The sequence below is a fragment of the Thunnus albacares genome, chromosome 9 (genome assembly GCF_914725855.1).
Source record: "Thunnus albacares chromosome 9, fThuAlb1.1, whole genome shotgun sequence".
Classification (NCBI taxonomy): Eukaryota; Metazoa; Chordata; class Actinopteri; order Scombriformes; family Scombridae; genus Thunnus; species Thunnus albacares.
The window spans coordinates 19,983,544-20,005,640 of record NC_058114.1 but is presented as its reverse complement, the minus strand read 5'-3'; the positions used below and the strand labels follow the sequence as shown (position 1 = coordinate 20,005,640).

The window sequence follows — 22,097 nt, the reverse complement described above, 5'->3', positions numbered from 1 at the left end:
ATTTTTTACAATGTGGAAATTCTAATAAGAAACTTGAAAATATGTCGGGAGGATAGATTGAGTGTTCTGTAGCTACATATTACTCATCTTGATGTGAATAGTAAGTCTGAGCCTTCACATTTTATTATGCAGTGTGAAGAGCATGAGGAGTATATAACAAAGTTTAAGAAGTTTAAATAAATTCACTGACTGGACTTTTTAAAGAAATGTACTTAGATAATAGTTTCAATTTTTTATGATTACAAGATTGAAGTAATCCTCCAATGGATTTCCTTACTCATGTAGTCATGGTGTACATACCACCAAAAGAGTTGTTACATTTTTTGTTTTATAGTTCTTTTGTGCTAGCTTTTTCGTTTCAAATGAAAAACCTGAGTGCAGTATTAGCAAGTCTTCATCATTTGTTTGCTTGTATCTCCTGATATGTTTCCCATCAGTACCATCTTGATTAACCTGTGAGTGTTTGCTGACAAGGTGTGAGCACATGAGCCTCTCAGAGGTAGGAGAGACAGACAGGTCCTCAGCGTCCTCTCAGCTTCCTGTGGACTTGCTCCTGTCAGCTCCAATGACACCAGTGTGGCGTGATGCTCGGGCGGGTGCGGGCAGGCGTAGACACTCCAGCTCCGTCTGTCACCCTGGCTGACTTCAGCTGGTAGAAAGCCACCTCTGGGTGTCTTTCTTGCTCCCCACATGCCTGCCTGCCTACCTTCCTGCCTGCCTGCCTACCTACCTTCCTGCCTGCCTGCACAACTACCTTCCTGCCTGCCTGCACAACTACCTCTGCCTGGTGTTCTCATAACACGCCAGGGACATGCAGGTTAATCTTTTATTTAAGGCTACCTTACACGCACCTAGCTGCAGCCCACACACACTTGCACATAAGCCCCAGGCCTTCACTTGTGAATTTCCTTTCTGCCTCTGCTCTTAAAGCAAAGATATCTTAAACGTGTCATTGTTTAAATTAAGTGTGTATACTGTAGTAGCTTTTACAGTTGTCCTCTTGCATTCCAGGAAGAGTGAACGCTACAGTACTGTACATATACAAATGCTTTCATCAAGGGCATGATGGCTTTGACACACTGTGCACTATAGATAGCTCCACTTAGAGCGCTCTTGGTTCATGTTTTTTCTTTATTCTTTAAAGAAAGCAAAACGTCTATTTAAACTGAAAATTGCCAGTCCGAAAGCACATATCTTGAGCAGTGGGAGCAACACTCCTTACTGTTCTTACTGATGTTAGTAAAAACACACATACCCTTGTGGAGAGCTAAAAAAAAAATTATGTAGACCTTGCAATATACTGAATCAGCACTCACAAACATCGACACATGCCCATACACACGCACAGAAATGGAATCGACTGATCATTGTCAGTAAGTCATTTTTCAGGATCATTGTTCTGCATCAGCTGCATTTCTATTGGAGAAATGAATGCATTTATTTTCATAATGACATGGAGGAGAAAAAAAATAGCTTTTCATGCTGGAACAAGAATTGATTGGTTGGGGTGGGGGTGGGAGTGTTATATTTTTATGGCCAACCATTTTTGCATTCTCATCTTGAGCCAGTAATTACAGTAGCCCAAAGATCAGTAGTCTTCTTCTGTGGAGATACTGTAGATATAAGACATTTAATTGGCTAATCGTGTTTACCAGCTGCTATGTGTCTGCCCTGCTCTTGCTGTTACGTTTTTCTTCAAGTAGTCACAGCACTTGCTGATTGCTAGCTATCAGCAGCACACTCTACACATTTTAATAACCAGAATGGCATTTTCCTCTGTTTACACAGATTAAATAATTTTTATCTCTACATCAAACCCTGTAAAGACGTCATCCCAAAGCCCACTGACTGAAGCCTTTTACACACTCTACTCTAGTCACCTTCCATGTGATGGTTTTATACATGGAATCTGGGGAGCTGATGCAAATCATAGTGACAATGTAGCAAGCCAAGCAGATGTTGGCTATGAAAAATAGATGGACTGTGATGTTAGCTGTGGAGTAGTTCAAGCCAGAGCACCTCTGACCAACAGCGGCTTCAGTACCATGTGAAAGCCTGCTGTGAACCCAAATCTTACATAAACACAGGTATTCATATACCGTAGGTGTGCTGGATTTGGCTTGCTTTGCACGCATAACCCTGTGGTTCAGGAAGCACACTTCCATTAGTTTCAATGTCGTTCCATTTCTGTTATGGAACATCAAGTGCACCCACAAGTATTGCAAACATAAAATATGCATCTAACCTTGATCTGCAAGGACAGACAGGTGGAGCTTAGCTCCTGCACAAGGTCTGTCAGTCTAACAGGGAGCAGATCAAATATTCACCATATAAACCTCAGTTTACCCACATCTCTTTGTTGCTACTGAAATATACATTGACAACACGCTCAGGAGCAAAGCTGATTCTCTTTGTACTTCAGATTGCAAGCCGAGCTGTTTTTCACATCATTACTAGAGTGATGTGAACAAAACTCACTATTATTCCTCTGTTTGCTTTATGATTAGACCCATTTATACCTTCTAAAACACCTAAACAACACAAATGCAATGTTGTTCTGTGTGATGACAAACCATTACATACTTTTTAAATCCTAACTGAAATCATACCAAGGGAGATCTGGTGCAGTGTTTATATCTCACATACAAGCTGCATTTATCTAAACCTGAAATGGGCTGAAGGCTGAAGATAGCGTGAACAAAGCTGACAGGGAAAGAGATGAAAAAAGGATTTGACATCTCCAAAGCCAGGTATTAAGAGAGCTGCCAGGCTCAGAAGTGCAGGCACAAGCAGGCAGACACACATTAAAGTTTCAGAGTCCCAGGTCCCGGGAACGTCCTGTCTCTCTCCTCTTAGCGCCCTCCCCAAATCTCCTCCTCCTCCCTCTGCCTAGGACCCAGAATTGGACGTCCTGAGAGCTTGCTTGGCTGCACTGCTCCTCTTGTGACCCTCACTTCATACTGCCTCTGTCCCCTCTCATTCCACTCTTAGTGCCCTTTACATGGAACACAGAGGTTGTGACTGTCCCCCATGTCGGCCTCTGATCCAGAGGCTGAATGTGCCGTAGGGCTGGTTCGTCGCCGTCTGACCCTCCACCCTGAGTCCACGGTACCTGGGCAGGAGAGAGCCAGACAGTCTCTTTGTCCCTAGCATGTCTGCTGCAGGGCTGGGGGTGGATAGCTGAGGGCTTGTGGCTGCTCACTCTCTGTGCTCTCAGAAGGAGTCCAAGCAGGTGCAGCAGGGTAGGCTCCGCAATCCTGACGTAACAGGGTTATCCAAGACTTAAAGGGGCTCTTCTGTCTGTCAGCTTGCCTTCTATTTCTCAGCTGCACAGCCAGCCAGCCAGCCCACACACTGCAGGCTGCAGTCCACTGGCCCCAAGGCTCAGGGAGCCACCATGAGGGGGTGGTTTACGTGTGTGTGTGTTTGTCCCTGAGCTTCTACGTGGGCAAGTGTGTGTCTATGTGTGTGTGTTGGTGGAAGCAGGGCCTTGGGAACTGAGAGTGGGAGCCTCCTGACTGCAACAGTGGCTGCTACCTTGGCAACCCAGGAGGGAAAGATGTGTTGAATGAGTGAGTGGGAGAGGGATCTACAGTAGATATGTGTGTGCGGGGGATGTGGCTCTGTTTATGAATTTATTTATTTAAACAGCCTCATATATGCCTCATGATATGCACTAACTGTACTGCTATTATTTGAGGCACTGTAGTGTTTTGTTTTCTTGGTCATCATCTTTTTGCAAACTCACTCAACTCTCTACCTCTACCTTTTTCCTATGGAGTTGACCCGCTTTAAGGTAAGTGAAGTGCATTTTGACATGAAGCTGGTGACAGGGCACCTTTCCAAATGTTTGGGAGTGCTGGCCCATCAAAAATAGCACCATCTCAAGTTGCTGCTGCAGCAGCAAGGGGCAAAAAGTCAGGATGGGAGAGGATGGAGGCAGTGACTGTGACACATTTATTTTGACAAATTGAATTTTTTTTTCCTTTAAAAAAATCATCTTAAAATGTCGCTAAATTTAAGACTGACCGACCAGATTTGCCTGTTTCTGGGGAGAGGGAGCTGGTCCTATCAAGGTGTGTTAGTGTCACCGGCTCACAGCTCTGATGATCCCTGCATGCTGCAATTCCCCCTTTGCACCTTTTGATGCGTCTATCCTCCCATGACTTCTGAATGACAGACTCCACTGCTGACAGGGTTTGGGACTGTGGGAACAACTAAAATATTTTATAGGTAGCCTTTAAGGGTCCTTTCACACAGATATTTCACTCAGGTTTTTCATTTTGTTAGACTGTTTCAAATTCATGCAGAGCTTTTTCCATTTGTTGGGCAGCGTGTACGACACAAAGTTCTCATTGTTATGTAAATATATAAACTACACAGGAACAGACGACAAAGAAGGGAACAATTTAAAATAGAATTTGAACAAGTTGGCATTTGTGTCACCACTACAGAATGCTTCTGCCCCAAGTACAACATTATAATATGTGTTTTCCCTACATAATGTGCGCAGTTCAAATTAATTTTTGACTAATAACTACACACAGCGGATAGTGTTGAGAACAATAGATTTCAGCAAGGTACAAAGTAAAATAGAGGGTTCTAGCAACTATGTGTTTCATTTGGTAGCTACCACTCCAGATCAAAGAGTCTATAGTGCGTTGTGTGAGCCTTTCCTGATGATAGCAGGAGATGAAGATGCTTTCATGTCTGCAGTACAGGGCTCTTAGTCACATAATACAACAAAAAGGCACAAAATAATGACAGGCAATATGCAACTGGAGTCTTTCCATGTGTACCTTACTGTGCACCTTGCAGTGTTGCACATGAATATGTTTAACTCTGTTATATGCCTGTAAATTCTGTATAGCCATGCATACATCTATTATGCTTTTGTTTGTGCCTACTTATGTACCTCAGTGTAATTCTGCATAGGTACGTTAGTGTGAATTTTCACATGCATGCACCAGCGTGTGTACGTGTGTGTACAGAGGGGGGAAGGAAGGGTGAAATTACACAGTGGGGCCAGCAGGCAGGACACCCGCTCGAAGTACACTCATTTTCTCATCTCACACATTGGGCAACCTGCTGCTCCTCAGGAAACAAATAATGGCTTAGTCATAACACCTCGCCAACACACCAAAGAGCTACTCACTAGAAATAGCAGTGATTTTACCACTGAAAAACATGCCCACCTCCCTATACAATTTATTTCAGATTGTACAAAAGGTCTACCAAAAGAGTGGGGGTGGGTCCAAATTAGCCCCCACCTCCTCACTCCCCTACCACATGTGGCTTGTCTATAAGTGTAACTGGACATGAGGCGCTATGTGATAAAGAGCTGCAGTGCTATAGTGGTAAACCTATACAATGTGTAATGGTAGTTTTTGGTAGAGCCACAAGTGCCTTAGCATACTCATACAGTATAATATCATTAACCAACCATAGATTCTTACATTTATATACTTCACATAAATCACATTTGGGCACATTCTTTATTAGAGGACCTCTGCCATTATTAGATTTACATAATTTTTATTAAGAAGCCACCTTTCATTGCTGCCGAGCTTTTTCTTGAGTCGTTAGAATGACTGGCACTGTAAGCAGCTGACAAATCAAAGGCAAATGAATATCTAACCTCATTAAAAGGCCATTATGAAGAGCAATGCATCATTTGGGTTCTTGGTTTTAATTGACAATTAAAATATATAAGTTAGTGTATCCATTAAGCTAATTGATCAGCACAAGGCTGATTTTTCTGTTAGCTACAACCCCATTAGAGGCTATTAATCATGCATCTTTAATAGCTTTTCTATATTTCCTCAGATGCTGTATTTTCTGAATGTATTTTTCTGCAACTATAATTTACCAATATAAACTTTACATGAATTCTCTTAGTGGTTTTCAGACTTTTCTCAGGCAAACTGGCTTTTTAGCCAGGCTAGCGGCATGGCATCTACGAGGAGCGCCATGAAATGCATGGATATTTATGGTCCCCACAGGATGAAGCCTGTTGGTTGGTTGTTTGGTGATCTCCTGAATTTTCCCCTAGCGCCACCATGAGGGTAACTATGTTGATCCTCTGGTAGTCATCTGGTCAAAATTATTATTTGTCCAATACTTTGATTTATACCCAAATACCTGCAAAACTAATGACATTCCCATAAGCCACAGCTGTAGTTTATGTTTAGTGCTAAGTACCAAATTGTTGGCATGTTAACATGCTGAACTAAGATGGTGAACACGGTAACCATTACACCTGGTAAACATCAGCTGTTGCCACCATTTTACAGCATAACTCATGTTGAATTTTTATGACTATTACTTCTGAGCAGCAGTGAAGCAACATCTATGGATGACATTTTACAGTAAACTTGATCTTGAAGAAAACTTAAATGTGTGGATAAAGTTTACAAATACCTTTAGCCATATCCAGTTTTGCTTCATCTTTACTTTGGTTAGTTGTCTGGTGTTTTAATAGTGTAATGCAGACTGAGCTGGCCTTGTCCTTCCATTCCAATAAGACAGCATGCGAGGCTGAATGATGCTGAGCCATTTAAACCTGTGTCTGAACTGTGCTTAATCGCAGTGTGTTGAGCTGGAACAGGGCAGAGCACTGTGATGGTGTGATCCAAGTGCAGGCAGCATGCTGAACTGATCCTGCTGGTGTGTGTGGTGGTGGACAGGCAGGTGTTGTGACAAGACGAAGCCAACAACACTGCCTGCTATGCATGCATACAGTAGGTCACAGATGGAGAACCTCTTACAATAGTGCCTTTGCCTATACATGTATGAGTGTGTATTCATACCAATGATCAAGGATGGAAATAGACTCTGTTCTTCATCTTTTCAGCGTTGACATTCACTAAACGGTTTAGTAACTACAATACCCCCCTCCAGACACACACACAATGACACATTCACTGGTTACCCGCAAGCCGCTCTACTCCTCGCTGTCCTGCTGCGAGGACATACTTTATTGCTTGTGTGTGTGTGTTTGTATGCTTCTGTGATTGAGTGATTACATGTTTACTTGAACGTGTGTGCACATGTGTGTAAATCTGCCAGTGCAGTGCGTTGGTGGTGTGTCTCCCACCCATCCGTGCAGATTCCAGGCAGCCAGGCAGTCTGCCGGTGGCTCCCTGCTGTTAGCTGCCCCGTAGCAGGCTGGAAATGGTGGGTGGAATCCCCTCCCAGAGTTTTCCTGATGCTGCAGGCAGATGTCTCCCTCTGTCTCCCCTCATCTCCCCGCTCACCTGGGGACTGATGCCAGCCAGCGAGCCTCGCTCCCACCCTCTTCCCTCCAGCCCTGGAGGCCCTCAGCCTTGCCAAAGAAGGAGTGAAGATGAGAGTGGGGGCGGGCAGATATGCCAATACCAGCCGAAGCTCCCCATGCATACAGCGTACACACTCATTGAAAGTGTGCACACAAACACCCATAAACACATCATTTCCATACAGCAGCTGCAGAATGCCACATTCATCTGGGCTATAATCAACGTAAATACATTATTACGTTTGTTATAAGACTGAAATCCTTTGCTGACTCACATGTGTGCATGCCCACACTTGCATACTAACCACACACACACACACACACACACGTATAGACACTCAATCTACACTGAGACTGCCCCCCCTCTATACAGAATCAGCGTCCATAGCTGCCAGGTTGGCCCCGTTTGGCTGCTTGGACAGCTCTCTGAGTGCTAAGTGTCTCGATACCATTAAGCACCAGCCAGCCTATCTAGATTGCCCTGCATGAGTGCTCTTCGCCAGAACACTTCATTTTCAGCTAACCTTCTGGTAGCTGCGCTTGTCGAACTTCACATTTCTTGTTGAAGATGAGGGAGAGGGGTGAGAAAGGTGATGGGAAAGTGGGAAGCGAGGGTAGGAGAGATGGTAGAACGGCGGAGTGGAGCGTTACAAGCAGCAGGCTCTCAGCTGTTGCACCCATCTGGAATTTAAACTGCCAGTGTAAATTGAATATGTGCACCTATGAACAGTTACAGGTGGATATTTGAGCTAATTAACATATTTATCTGGGGGAAAATACTCAATTTATCTGCATACACTACTGGGTAATTTAAAATACTGTTTACTGGCCATCTTGGTTTATTGGCAAGCTAAAACTACATGCGTATATTATTTCAACTCAGTCAATTAATTACCACATGTTGTCTTTGTCTGCAATGTTCGTGGTCTCTTTTCTGAATACACTATTAAATAAAAAAAAGAGAAGCCACAAAAATGATTTTGAGTTATATTTAAACTGCCAAACTTAACACCTGATGTCAGCTGAGAGTCAGAAAGGAGGAGGAGGAGAGGGAAGAGAGGAGGGTTAGTTATAAATAGCAGTAGTCTCTCCAGGATGGCAGGTTTTTAATTAACAATAGAAAGCGTCTGATAATCCACAGTTAATCCAGAAGAAAAGAGGGAGGGGAGGAGAGAAGAAGAGAAAATCATCAGCTGTTTGATGTTAGGACTACAAGTCCCTCCTGGCCCTTCCACTGCTTGCTGCTGAGCTGTTCTGCGCTGTGATATCCATAGCCCAAATGTATTTATTTTGTGAAACAGCCATGTTCCATATTTTGTGATTCACTTTCTCTCTGACTAACCGCTGTCTGTTCCCATTAGAGGGAATATGTGCATGCCGCTCCTCTTAAACTGACTGGGATTCTTTGTGCTTGTGTGTGGTGTTAGTGGATAGGGGCTGTTTGTTGAAAACTAGCCGACTGAAGGCCCTGATGGCTGGAGGCGTCCGCTTAAAGTCCTACGCCTGTTGAAAAGCTTGATCTGTCGGGGAAACACTGGGAGATGTCAGGCCTGCTTCACACTCAAAGGGAGTCTGCTATCTAAGACACTTTGAGCTTAGAGGGAAATGGGGGTGGTATTTTTTCTCTCTTTTTGCACAGCTGCAAAGACAGTAACAAATATGTTATTTGTACTTACTGTGATGCTTTATTTGCTGGGGCTTGGTTGAGTCTCTCTCTCATAATTCACAAGCAATTTGAGTTTAATATATGACATTCATGACATTTATATTTTAGGATTTCATCTACTGACACTTCTATCCTGAGCATCTTTTAAAAAAAGGGAACAGTAGAATAAATTTCCAGAGGCTCACCAGTATAACAAGCAACCAGTAATGAGGAGTAAAAGGATCAGACTCTAGACATGTTCCCTATCCAATCAGATTATTATGATATGAAACATTTTATATTTTACCTGTTTATTGGCAAATTGTTTATTTGATTTTTATTTGATTTTATTTGCTTTATTTGACTAGGATATCTTGATATCAAAATCTTTTTTTTAGAGAATGAATTTAATGGAAAGATGGAAACAGTCCCTTAAAGGGAAAAATGACCTGGAAAGGGGGAAGTTTCATTCATCACATGTTATAGAGTTTAAATCTGCGGGATGGGGTTGTGGCAACAGAGCAGGCTTCACGTGACACGTGGTTTACAAAAGTCACACCAAGCCTCTTGGCACTCCAGGCAGGAATCACTGTGATCTTGTCGGTAGTGATGAGAAGAAATTTTCCAGAAAAACATGTATGATATCTAAGAAGGTGGCTGGGTATCAATTTTCAGTTTTTTAGAATGGAAAAAGGTATCAGAGATCAAACTCTGGCCAAGGAATCACATTGTCATATTACTAAATATACTAAACAGTTTGCAAGTACGGAAGAGAGTAGAATTATTAGTCAGTGTCAAATATAGCACCACTTTACAATCGTAAACCCCTAACCTACAGGAGTACATCCTGCTCGGTCTCTATCAATCTATGGGCACATCTCAAGTCTCTTAATTGCATCTATTCCTTGCGTCTTTCTCCCTGCCACCGAGGATGTGTGGAGAGATGCAAAAAAGCCATGTGAGGAGAGAAGAAATGAGGAAATATGTTTTTAGAGAAATGAGACGCACTTCGTTCTGAAGCGTCATGTGAAGCGACGTCCGTTTCTGATGACAGGCGCAGCTGATCACAGCTGATCAGCTGCCAGTCGTATTTAACAGCTGTAGAGGCTTTCTGATGGAGTTTGTGTCTGTTCACATGTGCACTGTGCTAATACTAATAAAGGTGCACAGTTATCACTGCCAGAGCAGCTGTTTTCTTTCTGCAGCCTGTTACCTGTTTGACAAACACCTGCACATGAATAAAAACCTGCATGCTGTATTTATACTGTGTACTGTGCCCTGATCAGAGGCACATGAACCATTTCTACTGGCAGAATGCGTTTGTACTATTTATTAATTATTTGCATCTGTGTTTATTGATATACTGATTGTGAATTCATTATTCAATAACCCAGAATATGATTAGAGAGTCTTTTGAACACTGGAAATTATCTATTAGGCTAAATGTTTCAGAGAAAATTGAAATGATGTAACTCCTATTAAACCTGACACTCACAGCCTCACGTGTGACTGAATGGAAATCACGAGAAATGATGTAAAATATAAATGTGTTCCCTTACTTTAATTTTATCCATAAGTTAATGGGGGAAATAATAGATCATGAAAAGAAAAATCTCTCTAATAAATGATGAAAGTTGTTTATGGCTCTACAATTAACACAGATTTTTAACTAGATGTTGAATCAGAAAACAAAATATGAATCTGTTATCTGTTTCCACCCTGGTATGAAACCACCGTGATGTTGTGATGTATCAGATCAGTCCGATCAGATGCAACATGCAGTCAATAACTGATATCCAATAAGGGGGTGTGGCTGCTCTTGTGTATCCTTGCTCATGGCTCCTCAGAGATCCTTCCTTGCTCCTCGCTGCTGAGAGCAGAAACAAGAGCTTTGAGACAGCTTTCAAGATGGTGGACCAGAATGACTTCCGGTTCAAGCGAGGAAATATCAAATAAGACACTTGAGATGTACCCTATAAGTATTGATGATGAGTGTAAATTGAGATGTTTTCTTGTTGTATGTAAACAAATTGAAGAAATAAAAAGAATTTAATGGAGATTGCATTTTAAAAGCTTTTCTTTCCCTCCTTCTGGCATTTCAGGTCAGAGTCTGGGTTACGGCTTTGTCAACTACATCGATCCAAAGGACGCAGAGAAAGCCATCAACACGTTAAATGGACTCAGACTTCAGACCAAAACGATCAAGGTAACTGATACCATTCACAATTCAACAAGTGTAATTATAAAACACACCATAATTGTTTTAAGTACACAACACATTTCTTAAAATAAACAATTGGAAAAAAATAATTATTAAAGAATTACTGCCAATTATAAAAGAATTACTGCCAATGATAAAAATGAAATGTGTTTCACAAAGTTATAGAGGTCACAGTAAACTTAAATAATAAGGCTGCTTTCCTTTCTCTCAGAGCCCTTTAGATAGTGATGATGTTTGTAAATGAGTTTAAAGGGGAGGTGGGATTAACATGCAGCGAGCCTCAGAAATAAAAAGACCATCTAAATCAAAGAGACACATTAAAGAGCTTGTGACTATAGCCGATATGCTAATTACTTTCCAAATGTCAAAATATTAAGGTGAAATTATATAGATATCTCCGAGTGAAAGGGAAGAGACAAGTCAATCATCATGTTTTCTAAAATAATTAAGGGCTTTGTTAGTGCATTTTAATGGCATGACTAATGTGCAGGCTTGATGGTGGTTGTCACCGAGGTAAGACAGATAAATCAATGCCAACGCTGTGCTGTCCCTCCTCCAGACATGTTTTGAAGACTAAAAATCAAACCCTGCAAGCAGGTTTTTCCTCTTCTACTATCCTCTGGTATCATCCCCTCTGCTCTGTGCCTGCTGATATGTTGTCACTGTTACGCTGGGCAATAATCTGTTGCTCTGTGGTAATCCCTGGATTCTGGTTCCTGCCATCTGATCTAATCTGATCTAATCTAATCTAATAGGATGGGATTAGCCTGTAGTTGTGAATGGGGAATCCCTCAGAGAATCCCTCCAGTCCCTAGACAGTATATGCTGTCCGGGTCTGGCCTGAGTTCAGCACAGCAGCCTGGCTCTGGTCGAACTTCTGCCAAAGAGATCAAGAGCGTTTGTGTGTTATGTATTTGTGTGTGTTTTCTACATGTGTTGTATTAGTGAATGTAAGTGTACATTTCTTTCTGTTTGAGGTGGGATCTGTGTTGATCTGATGTGTTTATGTTGGGTGGGTCATCACAAGTGTTTGGATGAGCCAAAATATAAGTCCCTTCCAGAGATACCCTTAGGTATCTTACCATAATAATATTCAGAGGCCTATAAATGTAATCTTGTGGCTCAGATATCCAAGATAAGATTAGAAATCAATAGTTGCAATGTGCCAGTCTTAAAGAGACTACAGTTCTGTTTCTACAACAACTATCACAGTATTTGGTGTTCACATTGACAGAGGTATTTTGGGGGTTTGATATTACAACATAAAGCATGTCAGCTGACTTGGAGGCTTAAGTGAAACTAGGCTTTTTTATTAGAAAGACTGGAAAAAGTTGAAGGTCATTTATATGGTGTGAAATTCATGAGGTAACAGTCTGAGTTCAGAGATTTTCACACTCATGACACAAGAGGTTGCCTCGAGTTGTTACTGAGACAAAGGCGATCTTCTTAATGACAGAAGACAACTCTGCATCTCTGTCTGGCGCTATCACTCTTTCACACTTCATTTCCTCCCTCACATTACCTCCTTTCCTTGCCTGCCTTCTCCACAACAGACTGAAATACCCTTAAGGTAACAAGGTAAATTAAAAGGCAGCATGGTAATTCTAAAATTAAGTTTGTCGCTCTTTCATGTCACACCCTTCCCACTCTCTGTCACTACACTTGTGAGGAAATGCTTGGCCCAGAGATTCACATGCTCTCGGGCGATGTGTCTCTCTGTAGTGTCTTTGAGTTGGTTTCGCTGCTGCGGTTTCCTCCGCCATGACACCTCAGATTTTGTCAGCGATGGCTGCGATGCTGCTTTCCCACTGAGGTGTGAGGGGAAGCAGCATGCCAAAGGTGAGAGGAGCTCACAGTGACACGCATGCACATAATCTCAGACACGTTTATACAGCGTGTGCTTGTGAACACTTTAATCTTCACACTTACAGTTTTTCTTACTTTCCTGAACACACACACACACACACACGCAAGCACACACCACAACACACTTGTACACAATACTGCTCACAGCTTGAGGAGGTGTTAATGGATTAGACATCTGGAGTTGGTTGACAGGGAGAGAAAATGAGGGAGAGCTGCACAGAGAAGAAAAGAGGAGGAAAAAGAGGCAGAATCTGGAAGCAAAAGAAAGGTTTAGTGAGGCAGCGAGCAGGAAGGAAGGAGAGAAGCAGGAGGAAAAGATCCAGGCAGCGAAAAAGGAGAGAGATGCAGAGAGGAAGAGGAAGACAGAGGAGCTGAGCAGAGAGGCCAAAGAGGAAGATTTGTGAAAGAAGAGACAGAAAGAAGAGAGACATGGGGAAAGCCAGCTGTTCTCAATCCCATTCTCCCACCATTAGAGTTCAGCAGGATTTCCATGCTTTTGCTCAAGGATATGAGTGCATATCCACCATATTTGCCTGACTTTAACCTTATTTGATGTCTTATGTCTCCACATGTCAGAGGTAATGAAAGTAGTAGAAGGGAAAGCTGCTCCACTCAGCAGCAGTAGTAATGGGATTTACGCAACCTTTGCTGGAGCAAAATCGGGGCTACACGTGAAGATGTTGGGGACAACGTTTGACAGCTAAAAGTTAACTGGCAGAGAGCTACTGCTGGGAGCCACACAACACAGAATAACCAGTTATTTCATTTCCAGCCATTTGCACCATTATAGATGACATTCACACACAGAATATTCTAGGTAGAAGAATGTGAATGACTGAAAAACAGCACCGAAAGCTGCGTGTGCGCGTGTGTTTATGGACATGTGCTTGTGGAATAAGTGTTTCTGTACGTGTGTGGAAATGAGGAGGAGGACCAGCGCGTGACAATGAGGAACCGAGTGAAATTGTGTGGGTGAGTGGTTACATGAGGAAGTCTTTTTATTCCCTCTGTGAGATTGCTGTCCAGGAGAGTGTTGCAAGGGCAAGAATGTAATGGATTTTATGTGTGTGTGTGTGTGTGTGTGTGTGTGTGTGTACTTGTGAATATGTGTATGGTTGCGTGTGCTTTTGCAGCACTGCATAAAAGAAATTTCTGAAGGGACACACAAAAGCAACAATTTGTTCCCATCACAGATGCTCTGCAGTAGAGAATATGTTAAAAGTTTTACACATACTCTATACCTGCTTAATAAAACAAAACTGTGAAATCGACTCTTCAGACTTTACAAGGCTAAATGGTGCTTGGTGAAAAGCTTAAAGGCTTTTGTTAACTTACTATTAGGTTTATTGCTAATGTCTTAATTAAATTGCCCACTGGAAAAGACATCTGCAATCACAACCTATTAACTCTTACCCTTTTTTATTTATTCATATTTTAACTCAGAATAATGCTTGAAATCAATACAGTGAATGAAGTGACTTTTTTGGCCAAACTCCTAATACGATTAATCCTGTTCCCCTGGCTACTTGAGCTGTCCTTTTAAAGTGAAACACCTGTGGTTTCTACCCAAGGGAACAAAGTTTCCTCTGCCTCTCCCAGAAAACTACTTAAGTGTTATCTCTCGGTCTTCTAAGGAGCTAAATCTTTTCCTGATGACAATAATCCCTGAGGCAAGGTGTACTGAGAAAATACAGTCACATTTTCCTCCCTGAGGATCCAATGACCCAGAGCCCTGCCCATCCAAAACACACATACACACACACACACACACACACAAAATCCTACCTCTCACAGTGTTATCTTGTTTAGATTTGAACCCACTGGGATGTTAATGAGTAATTAAGTATTGGTGCCCTAATTTGGTATTTATATACCTAAGAATTTGTTTCTTTTCCCACAGGTGTCATACGCACGACCCAGCTCAGCCTCCATCCGTGATGCCAACCTGTATGTGAGCGGTCTGCCCAAGACTATGACCCAGAAGGAGCTGGAGCAGCTCTTCTCCCAGTACGGACGCATCATCACTTCCCGCATCCTTGTCGACCAGGTCACAGGTATCCATGGGGCAGCGCCTCCTCTGTCTATACATTTTCAGATTGACACACATGACCAGGCAGACACAAAGCCCACACTTCCGTACTGTATGTATGTATGCATCATGTGACTGTTTTAATTAAACATTAATATCCTCCAGCCATTTACAAGGATATTTAGACTAAATATTTTACTCATTACACATTTTGTAAACAGAAAGCATTGTGTGTCAATTGTTTGTCTTTTCTACTATATGCGTTGTGCAGTAATTTTATTGTATGATGTTAAGATACATGCGTAATATTAACCTCAATTTGTGCCTCTTATGTCATTTTTTTTTTAATTTGAGATTTTTGCATTTAATTCACTCAGCTAAGCTGTTTAAACAACAATTTATCTTTCTTTTTCAGAAAGATAAATAACAACACCTAGCATAGTTTTCAAGGTATTTCCAGAAAATTCAGATTCTGTCTGTCTGTCCATCTGGATCAAAAAGTACCCACACAACCGTTACTAAAGTAGCAAAACATTTTCTTCAGCCAAACAAAGATGGCAACTGAACATGACATATCTTTGGGTGCTCATCTCTGCTGATACTGTAAAGTAGTAAACTCTGATGTAACAGTTCAGAAGGTCTCTAGTTTATTGTATGACAGTGCTTGTCAAACTGAAATGTGTTGATGCTCCACAATACTGGACTATACTGTCCTCCTTTCATCTGTGTATAGAAGTAGTGTATTATCATGACCACATAAGCATAAAACACAATCTGATTGCAGTGACTATCTGTCTTATTTTACATCTGCACAAACATACAGAAGAAATTCCTATGTGTGCTAATACATTGTGATACAGTGAAAGAAAGCAGGAAAAGATAAACAAATATGATATGGGGTAGTGACAGAAAGATTTGTATTAATGTTGTAAAGTGATTCGACCACATCCGCCAGCCTAACTATCCACCAAGCATTGCTCAGTGAGCGAGTGACCTCAATAGGCAATTTTTCTGACCACTGCCCTAGCCGAGGGCGCCGTGGTAAAAACAGTGATTACATGAGAGGCACAAGCTGCGTAATATACATGCTCAATTACACATTCCACTACATCCTAAACACAGGAATGAATCACATCAGCCCATTGTATTGCAGAAGAACCCCTCCAGGGTGTCTCTTAGATCCATTTCAGGGGTTGTGTGTGTGCCTACAGGCTGCAACCTGCTCCAGTGTTATGTGCAATGTGTACTGATGAAGCAGAAAGGGAGCAGCATGCTGTAAGCCACACTCATTTGCCTAAGCAGAATAAATCACTGCTGGCAGTGAAGTGCACGCCTGTCTGTACACACTGAGCAAAGGAGGAGAGAGGGTTAGAAGAGAGGTGAAAGCAGAGGAAAGGAAAACAAAGGAGACAGGGGGGAGTTCAGATGAAGAGGGAGGAAGCAGAGAAAAGGAAAAGAAAAACAAGTAACAGAGTGAAGATGAGGAGAGACGTGGGAAGGAGAGGAAATGAGGAGAGGAAGGAAGCAAAGGGAGAGCTAAAGAGAAGGGCGGTGGAAAGGAAATGTGGAAAACAAGATAGGTCTGTTTCTACCCTCATCCACACACATTTAGATGAGGTGGGCACATCTCCTGTCTATCTGTTTTAACTAACAGACCTGTCATAGGACCATGCTACTTAGACCGCTGGGATTCCCTACAAAGAAACACAGCCACGCAACACGGAGCAAGGCCACAGAAAACCCATCTGTTCACACCACAGCCACATCTCTGATTTTTTGCTTCTCAGCTTAGGCCACACACCATGAATAAAACAAATCTCAACAGAGGCGGTACTGGTCACGGGAAGGCAAGGTTCTTATGAATTCACCATAGCTTGAGTTCACAAGAGAGTCAATAATTCATCATGTCACCATTCTTGACTGGCCTGCAGTTTTATAGTGGAGTGTTCTCACAAGCATGTCCAGATAAAGATGAACACCCAGATCAAAGAAAAATGTCTGTTAAGAAAATAAGTGTTTCACATAATTGTTCCTGTTAAATCCTGTGATTTTAAACTAAGATTTAAAATGATTAATATTAACAAATTTCTCTATTAAAAGGCATTAGAGTCACTAAATTTTGATGTCACTTTGTCCATGGGTTACATATATGCAGTATGTTCAAGTAGCAATACATGGCCGGCCAACATGTGTATTTCTTTGCCCAATTTTTGTCTATTACTTTGCCAAACAACAAAAGTATTAAAACTGGGGCGTATTATTACATTTGGGGCAACTAACTAGTGTTCTTAGGCCAAGCTTTGAGTACAGCCACAGTACACCCATTTAAGCTAGTGTTAACAACAAAGGAATGAATCTGTGCTTGGATTAGGTAAAGAACACTGCTAATTCAATTGATATTATCAATTTACATAAATATATGTTAGTATTAGGGTATATTTTGATTGGTTGGTTTTTAAAGGGTATCCTGTGTGTGGTATTATTATTTGATGGACCACATGTGGCTAAACACACTGCGCTTTTTAATTGTAAAAGCATTCTTTTTTCCAACACAAATGTCAAACTAGCTTGCGTTATTTGAAGGATTAAGGGAAAACCCCGTTCCTTTCAAACAATTTTCAAAAATGCAAAGCAAGCACAGAAAATGACAACATGGTAACTAATTTGATTAAATTAAATTAATTTGAATTGCACACCAAACCCAACTTTTCCATCCTTTCAACTAATGCTAGTGAAATCTACCATTGGAACAATTATTATAGCTACCATTACCATACATTGCTGTTTTCCCCTTGTATCATGTAGACATTGGACGTATTATTGGGAGGCAGGCTGGATTCTTACTGACCAAGTACACTTTTTTATATATAGAGCAGGAGGTGTTTATACAGTGTAAGCCTGCTAACAACCCTGACTACACTAATTGTTGTCCTGACTACCACCCTACCTGCCTGCCTCAAAACTGAAATACACATATACTGTAGGCACACACACACACACACACACACACACACGTGTATGAGAGAGATGTTCTTCAAGGTGTCCCTAGAGGATTAAAGATCAGCAGGAGAAATGTTAATGATTAATTAGATGTTAGAGTTGCTGGTGATTAAAAACATGGAGGACTTTAGAAGGGCCCTGAGAGTAGTATGCTGGCATCATTGACTCATCTTTTTCTTTTCTCTGTTACTGTACTGAGGCAGATGCACACAAAACATACACACACACACACACACACACACACACCCACACACACACTCACTGCCATTAAGAGAGAAATGGGCTGCAAATTAAAACTCTCCTGTGGCTGCCCAAAATGTAAGTACAGAACAAGGAAAAGGAGAGACAGAGAAAGAGACTGGCTCAGACAGATTTGTGGTGTATATCAAACCAGTCCCCATTTCAGTAAGTAACACACTGTTCAGGGAGTCAGCCATACTGCAGGATGTCCTAATGCCAATATTGTTCCAGTGACTGCTCTGAAATTAGTCCTTTGAGAAGTATCCCTTGTTACCTAACACCTACATGTGGAAAACAATGTTTATAGTTAATTTTTATTTTCTAATGTATTTTTAAAAGCTTAGTCTTCCTGACCTGAAGGATGTAAGTCGATGTGACCACATTATCTTGTGGTGCCTTGATGTTGTGTTGCAGGTCATCAGTGACTCACCAGTCTCCCTATATTTATTGAATCAGTGACCTAATCAGTGCTTGAAATCCAATTCGCTCAGTGATTCACTACTCCCACTGAACTGGCGACTGACTTGAGACACACCCTTACAATGTCTACAATAATGGAAAAGGCAGTAAGAGAAGAGCAATGTGCAGACCGAAATACATAGAAACAGCAGTGCTACATAAAGCTGTTGAAGTAACGAATCTTCTTCAGTGACCATTGGCAGATGGGCTGATGATCCCCAGCTCCTGCTCTGCTAAATTGGGAACATGAAGTCTGTTCTCTAAACGACCTCCTCATCAACAGGATGCACCCTGCAGTCACTCTTCTGTTCATAAAAACAAGAGGGAACTTTAAAAACATCACTGTTAGCATCATTCAGTCAGAGGCAGCTGAAACAAAATCCACTAAAATTGCCAAATTGCCCCAGAGACTCAGAGAGCTAACGCAACATCGACTTGACAAGGATATCTCTCCATCTCTTCCTCCATCCCCTCTCCCTCCTCTTTCCCTGCCTCTGTCTATCGATTCCTTCTGAATGGATAAGCATATTTCTTCTCTTTATCAGTGAAAATAGTGCAAGCCGGATTCCCCCAGCCTTTCTTTCTAACCTTCAGGGAAGGCAGCCAGGCCGTGATCTTGCGCTCTGATAGCTGGTTTAGGCTAGCTTCAATTTGAAACAGATATAATATCAGAGGCAGCTTTGGATCAATAGTTGGCTATTCCTAGTCCTTCATCCCAGACCTGAATGCGAACAGAGGTCAATGCTTACCTAATCAATGACTGCAAATACAATTGATCCACAGACTTGGCTTCCACAAACGCAGGCTCTGATGTGAAACTAAATTGCTGCTCAGTGTGTTTAAGGATTGGTTGTGAAAAGGCTGATGCTGCGGTCTCTTCATGTGGGATGGTAGGTAGCGATGGGAAAGATTCCCATGGTAACGACTCACAAGCTTTCATGCCAACATACGACTCAAGATGGTGATTGCCAGTGTTACTAATAACGAGTGCATTTTGTTCACTGAATGAATAATTATTTGGCATTGAGCTACAGTTGTACGATAGGTAGAGTTGTTCCTGACCAAAATAGCATTAAATTAAGGTTTAGTTACCTTGAAATTCGGTTGACATGAGGCATCCATGTTTGAAAGCTTTTCAGACACTTTGGTATTATTTACTGCCAAGTTGTGTACTGAATATTGAAGGTTTAAAAAAAAAAATCCCAAACTGGCTTCTCCAAGTAAAAAAAAACAAAAAAACATTGCTTGTCTGAGAGATTGAATGCACAAACATGCAGCGTTACAAATACAGTTTGCTGCCACAAGCACATGATGTGCCTTTTTAAGTTGAATTTATGTTTATGGAGATGTTGAAAGTCCAGTCATGTCGTGCTTTGCATGCATAATGTTGCATTAATGTTGTTAGTGATTAACCCAGAAATTGTTGTGTGTAGTTACTGACTCTTTTGGAGGCTTGAGAAAATTTGATTATGTTTACATGCAACAATAAAGCCACTGCTGCCAGAATTGTCTGAAGATTACTTGCGTGACTCAGCCCTATAAAATTCAACCAAAGCTGGTGCAGTCATAACTAAAATACCACTCTCGCTAGATTCTTGGGAGGAAAGCCACAAAACACACAGCTGTTGTCCCTGTAATCTGGTATTTTTAGATGAGGAGAGTCAGAGAGAAAGAGAGAAACGAACAGACGGTTGGAAAGATAATGGAATGAGAATGAGAGGACTCAAAGTCATCAAAGTGTGTGAACTGTGTGCAAAATTACCTCAGAAAGGTTTAACAGACCAGTTCCCTGTGCGTCGATGCATAGACGTGTTACAGTAATTAGCATTGCTGTGCATAATAACACTTGTGTGGCTTTTTAAAATATAGAAGCTGCAGAATAAACTCATATGTATCCTCCTGCCTTCAGAAGACTTTTTTCAGATTTAACCACTTAAACTGAAAGTTTTCATACCATCTAACAGCATCTGTGGGTCATAGATGTAAAAATCATCCCATAATCTGAAGTACAGACTGATTTATATAGTGTAGTTGAACAAAGTAGTGGCAAAATTGGCATCAATTTTAAGTGTGACTAATAAATAAAATTGTTTATTAATTTTATACATTATTCAGTAGTTGCTCTTTTCCGTCAAGGATTTAGTGTTTACTGATGGAATCACCAAAATTATCTGCTTAAAAGTCATCTGTGTGATGTTGCACTGAAAACAGACCAAGCCCTCCAATCTCAGAGCACCATCAGAGACAATTTTCACCAAAACACGAACACCCCACTGCGCAGCCTCATCTGCATGGAACCCCCATCTCCTTTTGCCTCTCCTTCCACCTCTGTGGCATGCATGCTGCACTGGGTACAAAAATACCAAAATAACATGTATCTCAAGGTCAGAGAAATGCCACTTCATGGAGCCGTTTGTGCTAGTCTTTCCAAGGCCATGAAAATAGAGCTCTTCGTGTACCTGTGTGGCTCTACAATTTTGTTTTTTGTTTCTTATTATATTTAGACCATTCCTGTTTGCATAGTGTACCTGTGAATTTCAACACTAATTTTTCTCGGAGGAATTACCCTTCCTCTGTACAGTTGGAATGTTCTCTCCTCTCCTCTCTTGACTTGAATAATGGATGTTTTCCTTTAGACTGACACCACACTGAATCCCTGCTCTCCACCTGTCCAGTAGTAGAGAACAGAACGGTCAAGGTAATACGAGCAGAGCGGTGCACCCGCTAGGTGGGATGACTGCAGCCTTGACTCGTGCTATCGTCTGCCGTTTCTCTGCCTTTAGCTATTTTTCTATAATCTTACCAGCACATACTATCTCTGCGGTAGCCGACACACATGCTCACACACACCCGCATACATCGATATATGCACGCACACACCAGACAGATGGTTGAAGCTCTGCTCTGACAGAGGCTAAAGCACAGGGCACCTCCACTCTTCAAAGTCTCCTCGTCTCTCCTCTTGCTGCTTTTTCAAACGCCATCTGTAGCCAGGCACAGTAATGTTACTTAAGACAAGGACATTGCTTTTTTTCCCCTCTCTCTAATTAGAAGACAGCAGGAAGAGGGTTTCTTTCTGCCTCTGCCATATTATAAATCTTTTGGAAAAGCAAGTTGAATCATTTGATACAATTGGCACAATATAGCTCCTCAAAAGATAAAAGGATGGGAGATAGAGTGGCAGAATACCTGAAAATATTTTAAGTTTCTGCTTATGTATGCGTGCATTGGTGCATGTGTCTGTCTCGGCGAGCGTATGGGCCTGCTTACAAGGATACAGTGCACTAGATGCATGAAACTGTGTGTTTGAGAGAGAGAAAATGAAAGTGTGTGTGTTTCATTACCCAGCAGCAAGGTTTCT

The 22,097-nt window shown here is 41.6% G+C and overlaps 2 protein-coding genes across 9 annotated transcripts in view; one reads left to right on the top strand and one right to left on the bottom strand.

Moving 5' to 3' along the window:
• The window catches only part of agbl4 (AGBL carboxypeptidase 4), a 432,158-nt gene that overhangs the window by 344,738 nt on the left and 65,323 nt on the right, over positions 1-22,097 (bottom strand). The gene's annotated exons all lie outside the window — the stretch shown is intronic.
• The window catches only part of elavl4 (ELAV like neuron-specific RNA binding protein 4), a 79,994-nt gene that overhangs the window by 44,072 nt on the left and 13,825 nt on the right, over positions 1-22,097 (top strand). For all 7 annotated transcript variants that reach the window (XM_044361599.1, XM_044361596.1, XM_044361594.1 and 4 more), the window contains 2 exons: positions 11,024-11,127; positions 14,909-15,062. In XM_044361599.1, the coding sequence (XP_044217534.1) occupies positions 11,024-11,127; positions 14,909-15,062 (258 nt within the window). The remainder of the gene's footprint in view (positions 1-11,023; positions 11,128-14,908; positions 15,063-22,097) is intronic.